Consider the following 14,658-nt stretch of genomic DNA (forward strand, 5'->3'; position numbering starts at 1 on the left):
TAGGAGGAAAAACGGGTAGGTGTTTCTGTGTAGCTTTGTAAATGCTCTTGGTTTCCATGAATACAAATTTTGGTTGCTCATTAGCTGCTTACATGGAAAGCTCCTATACCGTTTCCAAGATACTGGAGTTTCCAAAACTCAGCTGTAGGCACTGTGCCTGGGCAATGATACAGATGAACGCAAAAAAATGCCTGGGCATCCTCTATTACTTTCTCAGACAAGGAATGGTGACATGGCTGGGGAGTGCATGTGGGAAGCATTCCTATGCTTCATGACATGGATTTTTCAACTTCCTTTGGGCTGTGCTGAATGACAGCAAAACACTCCTGCTGCAGGGAGATGGGAGCTTGGTTTTGAATTAAAACGTTTGCAGGCAAGCCCTGTTATGTACATTTATAACTGATATGTTAGAATCTCTCTAGTCTTATTGTGAAACAGTTGTTTAAACTGTTGTTTAAAACACAGCATGCATGCAAACTCCCTTGAATGCGAGCAAACTTGGATCCAATCTAAACCTGGCAGCTGGCTCCTGTCTGTAAAGATCTGAACTGGAAACTCAGTGATATCTGAACTGGAACATCTCAGTGATATTTGATAATCTAGAATCAGGCATGGCAGCATTCATTGGATGAATAAATCAATCATGCATATTTGGTTGCCACACATACATCTGAGCCCCCTCTGCTTATTGTTGCTTATAAATTACCAGTAAAATTGTTCCTAATTTTCCTCCTAATGATGGAATTTTCCACCTGGATTTGAGGAATAGCATGGGCAACATCTGGTGACTTAAGAGCAATGGATCCCTAAGGCCTCAGAGGGCAACATCTGCTTTGCAAACAGGGACAGACCCCCTGCGCCGGTGACCTCCTCACCCCTCCTTCCCCCGCATTCCCTGACCTCTTCCCCTTGCTAGCTTAATGACAGATTTGGGATCCAAACTCGGTAATGAGCCCTGAAGGGCAGTCATTACTCAGGTCCTATATATCTGTGTGGTCCTGCACTATTCATAAGAAAGAGAGAGGGTTTTTTTTTAAAAAAAGAAGCAGCATATTTAGCTCTTATTTGTTATTTTCTGCCAATAGGCTTTTGGGGAAGACCTTGGGGTCCAGTGCAGCCCAGGAGCCCCTGTAGAAAACTAGTGTGTAGACATCTGAGAGGGCTGAACCTCTCAGGGTAGGCAGAGAAGTTGCTTCTTTCCACCTCCAGCGGATAGGGTGACAGTGGGGTAAAGAAAGATGCATCAGAGGGCCTGACTTTCTTGTGGTCATACTGACCTGCTCTGCTATGTGAACCATAACTTTAATTATGAACTTTAATTTAATGACCTCACCTGATCATGTTTGTTATGTGTGTCCTGCTGTCTGCAAACGAGATCCTCCTTTCCCTTTATGCTGGGTGCTTTAAGACCGAGGGTAGGTAAGGTGATGGCATTTCTGGGCATGGGGTTATTTTTCTTTCCACTAAAAGATTAGTGCTTTTCAGTATAAAAATCTTGGTTTTAATTCCCTAGAATTTTGTCAAACTTTAACTATTTTAGTTGAAATTTTCTTTGCTGGTGTATGCCACAAAAGAGAACTCTAGGGCCAGACCAAAGGTCTATCTAGCATGATGCCTTGTCTCTAACATCAACTAGCAATGGACATTAGGAAAAAACACATGAAGAACAAGGCAAATGTGTTGGGGTTCTTCCCCAAGAAATTGGTAACACCTTTACCAATAAGGTCACATGTCTGAAAATTGCTAATTTCAATTCCCTGCTCCAAAGCATAGAAAAATGAGTATTTCTCAATAAAACAATTGTAAAAATTTCTTTATTGTTTGCAATGAGCAAAGAGCTTTATTGTTCCCTGATCACATTCCCAGAAATGGTAAAATTTTCTGTCTTAAACAGTAATAGTCAATGCAATAGTAACTCCTGTCCTTGTTGCTGTTACTGTTATTATTAACATTGCTGTTACTTAAAACTGCCAAATTTGCTCTAGTGCAAGTATTTACTACACATAAACACACCCCACCCCAAACTGTGTTAACCTACATAGACTTTTAAATTTTCTCATTTTTACTGAAAGAAACATAAAGCCTTGTCTATAGAGCCATACGTGTGGATTAAAAATGCAACAAATACAAAAATATGTAGACAAACACTATTTTTTACCAGTCTTAATAGCAAACAGTGGGAGCTATGCTGTTCTCTTTTAAATTTATAATGAGTATAACTTGCCCACAGGATATGAGCTGCCGCCTTATTTTCATTCATTCCTATTCATGCATGTTCCTCTAAGAAAGATTGTAATCGAGGTCAGAATAGATGCATGAAGTTCTCCTGGAGTTGTATAAATAGTGCACATGTTTGCTAATGCAATAGTAACTGCTTTTTTGCATCCTAATTTGTCACTTTAGCCAGGCAAAATTATTGCAGTGAATTTTTTCATGAACTTTCTCATGAACATAAGACCTTACTATGCTTAATAAAAAACGCTGAGAGAATACTTCATACCACAGCCAAAGCTTTCAATTTCAATTTGGAAACTTGCTCGCAAAACCCCTTATTTAGACAACTAGGTAAGTGACCTTGTTTTCTAAAGTGTTGAGCACACCACAGCTCCAGCTGAATGTGGTGTCACTCTTTTCCATTAAAACCTGTTGACCTAAATCTTTTGCCTCTCTAAGGATGTTTGCTGTGCCCAGCATGACTCAGGGTGCAAAAGGGTAGATTCCTGCAGAGATATTTCAGAAGTTAGCAGTCTACGGTGCTGGATAACTGCTGAGTTATGTGCAGGGTATTGTGTGAGCACTCATCCTGCATGTCTGCGCAAAGTGAGTTGATGGAGTTTGAGTCATCAGTAGGGATGGCTGGGACAACTTTGCCTGAACTGAAGGGAACAAGAAGCGTTCAGGTGATCTGTTCATGTAACTTAACTGTAGGCAGAGGTAAGACTTGGTAAATTCATTAGCTACACAGTCAGTGGCCCATGCAAGCTTCTGGTTTTGCATCCATAGGACTTGCAGTGGTACTAATGGCTCCGAGGTGTACAGTAGTCAGTAAGAATCTGATATTCATCATTCATTAAACTTTAGTTTGCTGTTCCTCTTCTGAAGGTAGCTGGTAGCTTATCTTCAAGAAGATGGCAGAGAAATAAGTAGATAAAAACAACATCTTGCATCTAGTACCCATAGAGTATGTGGCCAACTATGAAATACTTCAAATGCAAGAAAATTCCCTTCTACTCGTACATTAATCTGTCTGAGACTTGAGTAAAGCAAGAGATCAGTGTATCTCTTCTCTTTCTAGCATAGTTACAGGTGACCTGGGCCATAGTTTGTTTTTAACTGGCTAGTGTAATGGGTCAGATTCTCAAATGGTGCAAATCAGCGTGCCTAGACCCACATCACTGATTTCGGCCTCCACATAGAAGGAAATGTGGTCATCACTCAGTCTGGCATTGCAGTTCCCCTAAGAGTAGCTTTGAACCTTTCCTTGAAATTGGACATATTTGAATTGAGGGTGGTGCTCTTTTAATCCGATTCAGGGTGGTAGTTTCTTGGAGGATGAGGAAAAAGGTAAAAAGCACAGTAGTTTTAAGAAACAAAAAGCCAGTTTATCCATTGGATCTCCCTGTGTCCTTGACCACATGTGCCTGCATGCCTCTGAGGTCTCAGACAATGGCCTTACTCACCTTCTACACACCTACTCCCTACTCTGCCATCTGTAGACCAAGTAACAGAGGTCTCAGATACTTCCCTTTTCTCAAGGTGTGTGCTAGCTTGTGTCATTCTTCGTGTAATTCAGAATGTGTCATCTGAATGGCATAATCAATGCAAAAGGCTTAAGTCTTGTATCGCTGCCAGAAAGTAAACCTCAGGATGACAGAAAGCTTGTTTGCAGCTCTAACTACCTGTGATGTATGTGGTGGTTGAATCCTCCTCAGAGCCCAGGTTTTTGTCCCTGTCTGGGGTCCTCAGAGCCACCTTCAAGGCCTGAACCAAAATCCATGTGGTCAACCAAATCCCTTCAGTTTGCTCAAGTAGGCTTTTTGCATTAGGCCTTTGGCAAACTAACTGGGGGGAAAAAAGGGCTGTGAGGGCATGCAGAGGGCTCTTCACAACAGCATCTGTAGGGCTGTTAAATGTTTGGTTGTCCCTGGAGAAAAGGTCTCTCCAGAGGAGGAGGACCTCCTGCCTCCCTCAGAGGCATTACAGCAGAGCTTGCTGCCCAGGGACTGAGTTGTCTCCTCTCAGCAGCCCAAATAAAGCTCCCTACCTGGAAGGATGGATCAAGATACCAAGCCCACAAGGTGGTGGGTTGCTGAGAGTCCTGAGAGGGTTGAGGGGCCTCTTCTCTGTCTTGCCAGAGGAGACAGCAGGAGATGGTGCTGGCCAGAGTATTAAGGAAATGAGAATGAGAGGCTGCAGGGACCTGTCCCTTAAAGCATCCCCAAACAAGGATCTCTTGTCCATCCTTCAATATTTTTACATAAGAAAGCCCCAGCACAAACGTACCCAGTTTCAGGAAACAGCACTTCAAAACTAAGTGCTCCTAGAAGTGCCAGGGAACAGAAGTGGATGGAGCATCTGAGGTAGCTGCTCCTTGTGGGGACTTAAACATGACGATGAAGACAGGGCTGTGGGCTGCCATCTCCATACTGTAGCAGACTGCAGCGGCAACTGCAAGTATCATGACTGAAAAATGCTTCCAGCTCTTCCACCTCGGGCAAGTATTGATGGCCTCCTACAAGCAGCCTCTTTTCTCTCTGCTTCTTGTGTTCAGGTGGCTTGTCGTGTGCACCCGTGCTGGCCTTCTCAGGTGGAGTAAAATGCCTCTCTTACCATTGTGCTGTACTCTCCTCAGGAAGCGATACACACAAATTTTGCGTCTTCCAAATGTTAGCATCCACTGTTAATGTTGCTAACACAAATGTTAGCAGGTCTTGGTAATGTGTGACTGCCACATGTTTTCCAAACATGTTTCTTGGCATCTTTCAGGTGTGGGAGGCTCTGGCTGTATTTTCCACTGGCAGGGGAGCTTCCTGCCAGCATTTGTACTGACACAGCTGGGCTGGGGAGGTGACAGTAAGAAATGCTCCATCACGCTCAGCACAGGCACTAAATGGAACATGGTTTCTTTAATGGTGAAAGAAAAATTTGCTCCAGTTGTGCTAGATGCTGAGCTACACAGCTGTCAGACCTGTTCTGTCTCATGTTGTGACTAAGAAAGGTTAATTGCTCAGACAATCCAGCTGCACCACAGCAAACTGCCTCCATACCCAAAAAATGGTCCTGAAAGCTGCCTGGCTACAGGCCACTGTGTTCCAAGACCTAGCACAAAGGTTTTGAGCTTAAAAATCTTACTTATGATACTCGTTTCCATGCCACACATCACTGGCTATCAGTGAAATGCTGCATAACATGTCCTCTCACATTAGTAAGATGAAACTGGGACATATTGCCCAGGCAAACAAGATATTTGCCAAAGAAAACTGGACCAAAATGGAAAAAAATACAAAAGAAGAGGTAGCAAGTAAGAAATTAAAATACAGGCTCAACATTGAGGTTTAATGAGAGGCATGTTGAAGGGAAGACAGTTGGACTGAGTTTTGTCTCTGGTCAAGTTTCTGTGGACTCTGAAGACACTGAGCAGAGGGCCACCTGATCTAGAATCACAGAACAGAGTAAAAACATTCCTAAGTTGCCTTTTCCTAAATCTCTTATGAAGCTTTTTCTAAATTCTTTTCGTTCGGACTACCAGACGATTCTTGGTGTGCCTTGAGGATTCAAAGCAAGACTTTCTCCCTGGCATTTGTGGCCCTTCTCCAGCTGTGGAGTTGAAGCTTGTGCAGCTGTATTGAACTGCACCACTATGAGGCTGAAAAGCGTTTTGAGAACTTGGAGAAGGCCAAAATTGTTGATGCATGTAACTGAAGGGCGATTTGTTCACACCTAGGAAATTGCACACAGTTGTGGCTTGTGGGGTCAGCAGCGCACAGACGGATGGTGTCATTGGAACGAGGTCTTTGAACAAGTCTGTGAAGCCTAAACGATGGCTTTCTACTTTCTGCTTTCTCCTGTCTGCATTCTGCAAGGCATTAGCAGGGATCTAAGCACGGCAGCATCATCCCCCATAGCCATCAGCAGTTCAACAAGCGGGTGCAAGAAGTCCATGGCAGATGTCACTAGCAATAGTGTATCTCTGTAGCACCGGTATGGAAGAACAACTTTTCTCATCTCTTCAGCAAAGCAACTGTTTGATTTCCATCACAGAGTCCTCAGCAGTCATCCCATGGGGGACTGGGTTTGCATGTGCGACTTAGAAGATTTCCCTGAAGTGGAAAGTGACGTTATTGGATGTACTTACCAGAAATTTAAGTGGTATGAACAGGAACACGTCTTTGCAAAATTTAACTGCCTAGAAGCATAAGGAGTGAATACTCACACTGATGCCTTCCAGAAGCAGAGCCATCTGCATGATTTCTCCTGTTGCCACTGATCAGTTATTCCCAGAGGAGAATGAGAGATTGAACAACTGGCTTCTTTCAGAAGAAACAGGCTTTTTTCTTCAGTCCTACTAGTAGACACCATCATTTTTCATTTTCTCTCAAAAGGAAACTTTTGCAAGTTGGTGTCTGATTGCAGCCTCTGCCCACTGAAGCAGAATTTAAGCTTGCACCTCTTTCCCCTTTACCTTGTCCATTCTTGGAGTTGAATGCTGTTAGAGGATCGTCTGACTCCACATTGTAACTTCTTGTTGCCTCTTATGTTTTCCAGAGAGCACCAGCAAGATACCAGTATCAACAGAAGGGACAAAAACTTCACGTAAGTTGAATTAACAGAGTCTTTCTATCTCTTTCTCTTTATTTCTTCTTGAAACTGCTTCTGCAGCTCTGAAACTGCTCCCTCTTAGCAGAGAACAATTCGCCTGCATCCACCACCTCAGTACTTGCATATCACCTTGAATACTGGAGCTACTTCAGGGACTGAGAAATGAATCAAGAAGGGTTAAGCGTACTTTTTAATACCCTGGAGCCATATTGAGGATGCTAACTTGGCCTGCAGTTGTTAGCCTGCAGCAGCCCAAGTGAAAAAGTATTTGAGTTGTTAGGAACTGTGTTTCGAAAAAGCACTTGTTGCTCCTGTTCCTGTAAATCCTAGCAGCTGCATATGAATTTGCAGAGTGTATAGACACATTGATGTTTCCTCCAGAAAGTCTGTTGCCTAGACTGCTCTGTTCCTTAGGGCTCTACATACAATTCCTGACAGCTCTGCAGGGTCTGTGAATGTAGACAGGTAACTCACTGTCAGTAGTTTAACCACTTTTGAAGCTGCCTTGGCATCGTAGGAGCCTTCTCCAGATGGTTTCCTTTCAGGCTGGTGGAATTTTGCTTTCAGCATCCCGCCTGCAGTTATGGATTGCACGCCTCCAGAGTTACTCTTGGAACTGACCCCAGTGAGAAGTCACTTTCATTATTTTAACTATTAGAGCTACTTTATATATGGCCACAATACAAGCAGTTGTCTCTACCGCTGAGTTTGGCTGAGGGAGCTGTGGATAGGCGTGTGTAAGCCGAGCATCCCAAGGATTTACAAGATGCACATATCCTGCTTGGCAAAGAGGCTGGGGTCCTGCTAGCTTTTTTGAGAAAGCTATGTCTGGCAGAGACAGGTTTTAGTGTGAGATGACAGTGTTTGTAGGCTAGATCAAGAAAAACAGTGTGATTGCCAGATTTTGCATTTAGCATGCCTGCAGCCTTTCCTTTGATGCATCTGCGTGTGTGGCGACCTACTTCTGAAATCTTGGCACTGCTGCCTGACAGAAGAGCCATTGGATGTGCCCGTATTCTTTCATGTTCTCAGTGGGGCCTGTCACTGGTGCTTCACTGGATATGTATGAGACCACATAGCTAATAGCAAGTGTCCTGTAACCATTGGAACCATTTTTGTTCAAAGGAGCTGACACGCTGGTCACCGACTCCACTGGGCTCGCCTTGCCTTCTCCCTCGTGCAGCAAGAATACAGTCCCTGCACTTCGCTCCCTTCTTTCCCATGAACTAAATTTCTTGTTCTTGAGTGGTCTCTTTCCCCATTTACGTCCCTTCCAGTGCCTGCTGTTACAGTACAGTTCTTCTTTTTACTGCTATTGTGGCACTGGAGAGGAGGAGGCTGGGATGTTCAGAAGGCTGGCTGCATTCCTGATGAATCGCTGCACTGGCAGATTTCATGCCAAGTGGCACATCATGCTGTTGTCCTGAAGGAGAGCAGAAAGCAATACATTCAGTGGCTGCTTGTTGAGGTCTTCTCATGGAGCTCTGAGTAGGTCTTTGCTATGTGGCTGGAGCAGAGACCTGCTCAGTCCCAAACCCAGCCAGGTGCCATTTTTCCCACTGTTCTCACCCAGCCCTGGGTCCAGACCACATCAGCTTTCTCTACCGCTACAGGAGTCTCCTGCTGACCAATAGAGTCTGGGGTTTTGGGCACTGCTCCTTTTTTCCAGGCATTGCAAGTGCAAATAAGTTATTAGTGTGTTGCTTCTTTAATTGGAGATTGGCTGTTATGAGATGCTGGTGTTTAAATCACCAGGAGCTAGGTCTTTTGAAGTATTGCTACAGTTACTTTTTGGTGCTAGGAGGACTTACAGAGTGATCTTAGATTTTAAGTGTGGTTTTACTCTGCCTAAAAGCTGACTCTATTAGGCGACAGATTCATCTTGTCTGCCTGACATGACATGTTGTTAAATATTTCACTACAGAGCATGCAGTATGCCTGACCTGCTCCCTAGGATGCAGAGGCTGGTTGCTAGCCACCCTGACTTCCTTCATCCCACTCCACAGTGGCACGTCACATTGCCGCCTTAGGCGAAGTGCTCTCTCTGCAAACTCTTCCTTCCAGCTGATAGTACTCCTCAAGCACACTCTTGAATTCTTTATTTATGCATGACACCGTATGTTTTCCTGGGCTTTAAGACAGTGAAAGCCCATGCAGCCACCCAACTGCATGGCTCTGGTTTGCTGCATGGTTCGGGTTCCTATAGCTCAGGAGGTTCAGCCCTAGCTTCAGGCTAGCTTGCTTCTCCCATTAACTTTTCTGAGTGCTTCCTTTGTGTGATTTGTGTTGAGGTCCATTTCCCTCAGCTGTCCTATTTGCCATCTTGAGAATGCTGCTTCTTTTTCCTTTTTTTGTAACCACTTTGGGGCTGGTGCTATGTCCCGTTTTGGTCTGGAACGTGTCCTGTTCTCCCTTCCAGCTACAGCTCTCTGCAGGGGTGGTGGCACTCATGGACCCTGCTCTCTTTCAAGCCACAGAGGTCTTTAGCCATAGTTGTGATAGACCTGGAGGCCTCACTGTCCATTTGGAGTTATGTGAGAAGAAGATAAGAAGCTAGTGTTTCCTAGGTCAGCATGTGGAGCTTCAAGACCCACTGCTTTCCACTTTCCTCTGATGCTGTCACAAACAGCTGAAAACTTTGCTCTCTCTTTGCCAGTTTTCTCCTGGCCTTCCCTCCCAGGATTATGGAGCATTTTTGCTGTAATTGATTATTCACAGTGTGCCTAGGACATGCTGTACCGACTTTGAAGTTCTTTGCTTTCTTGAGCTATCTCATTTTTTTCTCTGCTTTGGCAGGTTTCTGATTACTGGAAAAAAAAAAAAAAAAAGAAAAAAAAGAAAGCTCCAGTATAACAATGTAGCTGTGGCTGTATTCTTACAACTTTGTTGTTACTTCTGTGTGTTGCAGAACCCATGCTTAGGATACAAGCTTCAACAGAAGGAACAAACACTTCCTCTTGTAAGTATATACAAGTTTAAATTATCACTGGCCAGACCCCTGGGTACATTTCTCACTCCCTAGCTCCGAAAAAAATGTGCTTCTATCTAAACCTACAATAAGGGGTCGGAAGTGACTGGGTAGGATTCCTGCACTACAGATGCAGTTGTTATTTGTTATATATATCATAACTTTCAGAGCCATGTGCTTTGTGGATTGAGGGTTAAACACCTTCCTTCAGGAAGGTCAAAGCACACATTTGGGCAGGGCAAAGGAGGAGGAAACTGCTCCAGTGTTTCCTACCTGGAATTCCCTTCCCTCCCCTCCCCAGGCAATGTATGGCTTCAAACCCTGTCTCCTCTGCCTCTGCCTCCACAGCCCTTGGCCCTAGGGTAGCTGGAACATCCTCAGGTCCAGCCATCCTCAGCTGCAGTGCATTTCCCTTCATCCCTGTGCCAGCTGGTGCATGTTAGAGCTCCTCAGGTCCTTTCTCCTGTGCCCCTCTGCCCTTTGGAAGAGGGTGAGGAAGGTGAGGACATCTTTTTGTGTCTTCTCTCCACTGGGACAGAGAACCAGAAATGGTTCCCCTTCCTGGGGAAGAGAGGTTGTCTGTCTGCTCATCTCAGGAGCACACTGGGAGCTGTGGAGGTACCAGTGAGGAAGCATGCTTTACAGCCATAGTCCTGTGCACTTTCACCCTTGAGAACCACCAGGTAGAGCTTTCCAGCTCTTTACTAGACCCAGATCCACCGTCTACCCAGCCTGGTTTTGAGCAATCTGGAAGGACACTTCACACATTCAAAGTCAGCAGGGTTGCGGTATGTAGGGTATTGACCTTCTTCTAAAGAGTAAGTATTGCCAGCTGTCAGGAACAGGACGGCAGGTGAGATAGACCAGGGGTCCAATCCAACCTGATAGTTCCAGTGTTGCTTTAAAATATGGTGTATGCTCTATAGCAAACTATACATAGATGCCTTTAACTCACATCTAATAGTTACTGTTGCAGCATAAGGGGGAATGGTCAAAGCCAGATGTCTGGACACAGTATTCTAAACATTTTTCATAATTTAGATGAGATACAAAAGATTTATTTTTGTAGATTTTCTTCTCAGCTATTAGACTGATTAGTGTTTTAAGTGTGTGTTGAAGGAATTCTAGAAATCTGATAGCTTATTTAAAAAGACTGAAAAGCTTTCTGCCAGCAAGGTGAGAAGAGTTAATGTTTTTGGCCTTCTTTTTCCTCTGATGCGTAGCAGCAGGGTAGGCAGGAATAATTCCTGGAGCAATTTAAAACAGTCATTTCTGTCTGTTCTGTTCTCAGTTGCATCAATGTAAATCAGGAGTAGTACTATTCAAGTCACTAAAATAAGTAATAGAGAAGAGAGAGCAGTATTGGATATTGCTGCCTATGCTGGGTAGGAAAGGTACTACAAAGCAGGAGGGAGCCAATGTTTATTGCTAACAGATGTGAATGTCTACACACACTACAGAGCGATGGGGGAATTGAGTCCACGTACTTATTCTAAAGTTGCTTAGGGCTTTTCTTTTCTGAATTTCAGTGGGACATGTCCATTTTACACTTGTCACTGTCAATCTTGTAACAGCTACAGGAGATAAAATAAACCGTTTCCTTCCACTTCTCAGACAATAGCAGATGTTTCAGAGAACATGCCAGCACTGTCACTGTTGGCCAGACTCTGGGAAAGACCTGAGAACAGCAGAGTGATTCAGTAGGCTCTCTCCCCAGGGCTTTCACAAGTGAACAGACATGTGTCATGCTTTGCTTTTTTGGAGTTCCAGTGACAGACAGATACTCAGAGAGCTAAAAGTTTTTAAAAATCCCTTCTCTGTGAGGCACTCTACAACAGACATCCCAAACCTGAAGGTCCCTCTACCCTTTTATGTGCACATGTACCTACACTCCTCAAAATCCAGCCCGTTTTGAGAGTGTGGGCCTCCATTCTTAAGTAAAGGAGAAGGGAAAGACTGTGATGTATTCCCAGTTTCACATAAAGGGCTGGTGAGTGGGTTGGGGGGGGTCAGTAATCCAAGGGAGGAGGTAGAAATTCATGCTTTTGTGTCGTGTTTCATAGCGTGAGACTTTGTGGCACTGATTGCTCACAATGCCCCTGGCAGGTAGAAATGCTTCCCACCTTCTCTTCCACCCCAGCCCTAGGATTGTTCCATTTATATTTATTTTGTACTGTGTAATATTGAAACCTAAGTTACAACTTTAATTTTCCTTGATGATGGAGCTCTCTGTGATATGGTTTTTCCTGCTGAATGAAATTAACAAACCAACAGCAATTGGAACCCTGTGTGCTCTTACTACCAAGGACTGCACAGGCCATTCTTAAGCACATCAGAACAATATGGGGATGGAAGACATTTTTCCTCCCCTTGTTTCCAGGACTGCAGTGCTCTGAAACAAGTGCCTTATGACCCTGTGACTTTCTTCTGCTCAGGAGCTGCAGTGGAAAAAGTAAATCTGAGACTTCACCCTAGTGTCTTGGTTTTATGGGTTCAGCCAACTAGGTATTCAAGACTAGAAAATGAAAATGTGGGGGTCTTTTTGCTCTTCTGGGACTTGTTAAAGGAATCTTGGCTTCTCACCCTGACAGGCAAAAATATCATGCATATGGCAGTCTTCCTTTTCTTTAGAAAAGTGGTCCCAAAACTTGCATTCTTGTTTGTAAGTTACAACATACCTGGAAAGAAATTCAAAAGCAATCAAGTTTCCTAGGTTAAAATCATCAGCACTGCACACAGCCTCCTGTGGAGGTATTCTGCAGGAAGATTTGTATTGTGCAAGAGGGGAGAAGGGAAGTGGTGAGATACAGGCTGTTTACAGTGACTACAGCTCCTGTTGGCATGGGAACCATCTACAGCACAGTATGGGTGTACAGACCAGCAGTGATGTGGCACCTTAGCTTACTGTTTCTATGGACAGTAACGGTCTGGAAACCCGCGCTCTGAGTGCTAAACTGTATCAAAAGCTGAGCATTTGTAGCAGTAGGAAGTGAAGAATTTGGGCAGAGCCAGAGGCTGTGGTGGCATATTTCAGACTCTTCATCACAGACAGAAACATTTGCTTAGTTGCATCTTGCAACATTACCTTCATGCCTTTGTTTATGCTGGCCACTAAGGGCTGCTACCTAAAATGTCTGTGGAGGCACTTCCTCCAGCAAACAGCCGGGGCCTACTGTGTACTCTGCATGTTTCAGACCTGATTGTGTTACACTGGGATTCTTAGTTCAGTGTAACTGAACTAAGCAGATTCACAAATCTGCTTGTGCAAGATGGTGAGCCAGCAACCATGGTATTGGATGTGCTTGGAGCATATTCTCTGCAGCATGCATCCTCCTGTCCACCATCTAGCAGGTTGACCTGATGCCCGGCTGAAGGCAGGAGTATGGGTGAAGAGCAGGTAGGAGGCTGATCCTACCTTGCTTGTGGCTTCTTTTTCAGAAAAGTACAGAGCAAGTTTGTTTAGCTTTTGGCTGGAGGGAAAGACCCAGTGTTGGTCATCTGTTCCATAGATTACTTTAATCTCATTTTCCCACAGACTTTCATGCTGGCCTCTAAAACCTGCACAGAAATTTAAAAAAGAAAGATTAGTTGGAGAAGAAATGTGTCGGTTTGGACTGCTCATCTCTTCTCTCTGTAATTATTAACTTGCAAGCTCCAAGCCTGGCACAGCAAGGCACCTTCCTAACACTTCATCTTCTCATGGTGCAATAACAGATTCCAACCTGCATATTAAATGGAGAGCACATACAGCATGTAGAAAGGAGGCTTGCAAAGACTTTTTGCCTGTCACATTTTCTTAAGTACAATACTGAGCTGCTTTGATAAAAATGTTCCATGCTGAGCAGTAAAACCTTCTATGACATGGTGTTAGGGTCATTGGTTTATAGAGTATTTTTAACAGGAACATTTTTGCATATATGAGGCAAGCAGCCTGGCCAGTAAATCATCTGTGTCCTAAAATTTAACAAGCAAGTTAAGTTTCTGCTAGTTTCTGCTTTCCTTCATCTCCTAAAGTGAACCCAGTCCTCCTCCCCTGTATTTATTTATGTAATACCTGACAGGAGTCCACTTTCAAAAAACATGAATTTTGTCTAAGAATCATACAAACCTGAATCAGCACTTCTGGAAGACAGAAAGCTTGGGCCCCCAATGATAATAGGTTTTATGTGGCTGTTTCTTCTGCCTTTGGGATACTTATCCAAACCTCTAAAGACCTTCTGATTTTGTTGCTATTTCAAGCAATTGTTTAAAGGGTCATCTTGATTTGTAACAAGTCCTTAGACCACTCAAGTTATCCTGCTATCTGATGTTTGGAGTTTTGGTTAGATTTCTTTATTTTCTTTTTTTAATAGTACTCATGCATGGGTACCTGCAGGACTGTGCTTGTCTTTGATGTGTGGCCAAAACTTGTGGAATCAAGAAAAGGCAGATGAAGAGTGAAATTCCACTCTGTGGTCTTTCCTACTCTCTGAGGTCCGTGTGGATTGTACTTCTTTTAAGATACATTGTGACTTGGTGACCAGATATCTTGCAGTATAGCAGAATATAGTCCATATGGAGTTTCTGCATTAATTCAGTTTACTCTGTATTGTTTGGCTTCATTTTATTCTATTAATAATATTAATTTCTAATATTCCCTCTACAACTGAGAGACAAAGAAGATGATAGTACGATGGACAGTGCTGCAGCACAGTGTAAGGATCAGAAAAAAATCAGGGGACACTGCCTAACCATTGACCATGTGTTTATCTTCTTTCATCCCAAAAAGTCTCTGCTGTTTTGTCATAAAACCTAAATACACTGGTAGCAGCTCAGTGACTTCTGAAATGTGGCTATCTTTGGGTGAAAGAGCAGAATTGTTTTGGGAGAGT

At 43.7% G+C, this 14,658-nt stretch overlaps 1 protein-coding gene across 9 annotated transcripts in view; it reads left to right on the forward strand.

Annotated features, from left to right (window-relative positions):
- NRG1 (neuregulin 1) overlaps positions 1 to 14,658 on the forward strand; it is a 522,383-nt gene that overhangs the window by 375,834 nt on the left and 131,891 nt on the right. For 6 of the 9 annotated variants that reach the window (XM_076361763.1, XM_076361764.1, XM_076361769.1 and 3 more), the window contains 2 exons: positions 6,766 to 6,813; positions 9,728 to 9,778. The exons of 2 other annotated variants lie outside the window; for them this stretch is intronic. In XM_076361763.1, the coding sequence (XP_076217878.1) occupies positions 6,766 to 6,813; positions 9,728 to 9,778 (99 nt within the window). The remainder of the gene's footprint in view (positions 1 to 6,765; positions 6,814 to 9,727; positions 9,779 to 14,658) is intronic. One more of the 9 variants, XM_076361765.1, reaches the window with a different exon arrangement.

This window comes from Aptenodytes patagonicus, chromosome Z, assembly GCF_965638725.1.
Source record: "Aptenodytes patagonicus chromosome Z, bAptPat1.pri.cur, whole genome shotgun sequence".
Classification (NCBI taxonomy): Eukaryota; Metazoa; Chordata; class Aves; order Sphenisciformes; family Spheniscidae; genus Aptenodytes; species Aptenodytes patagonicus.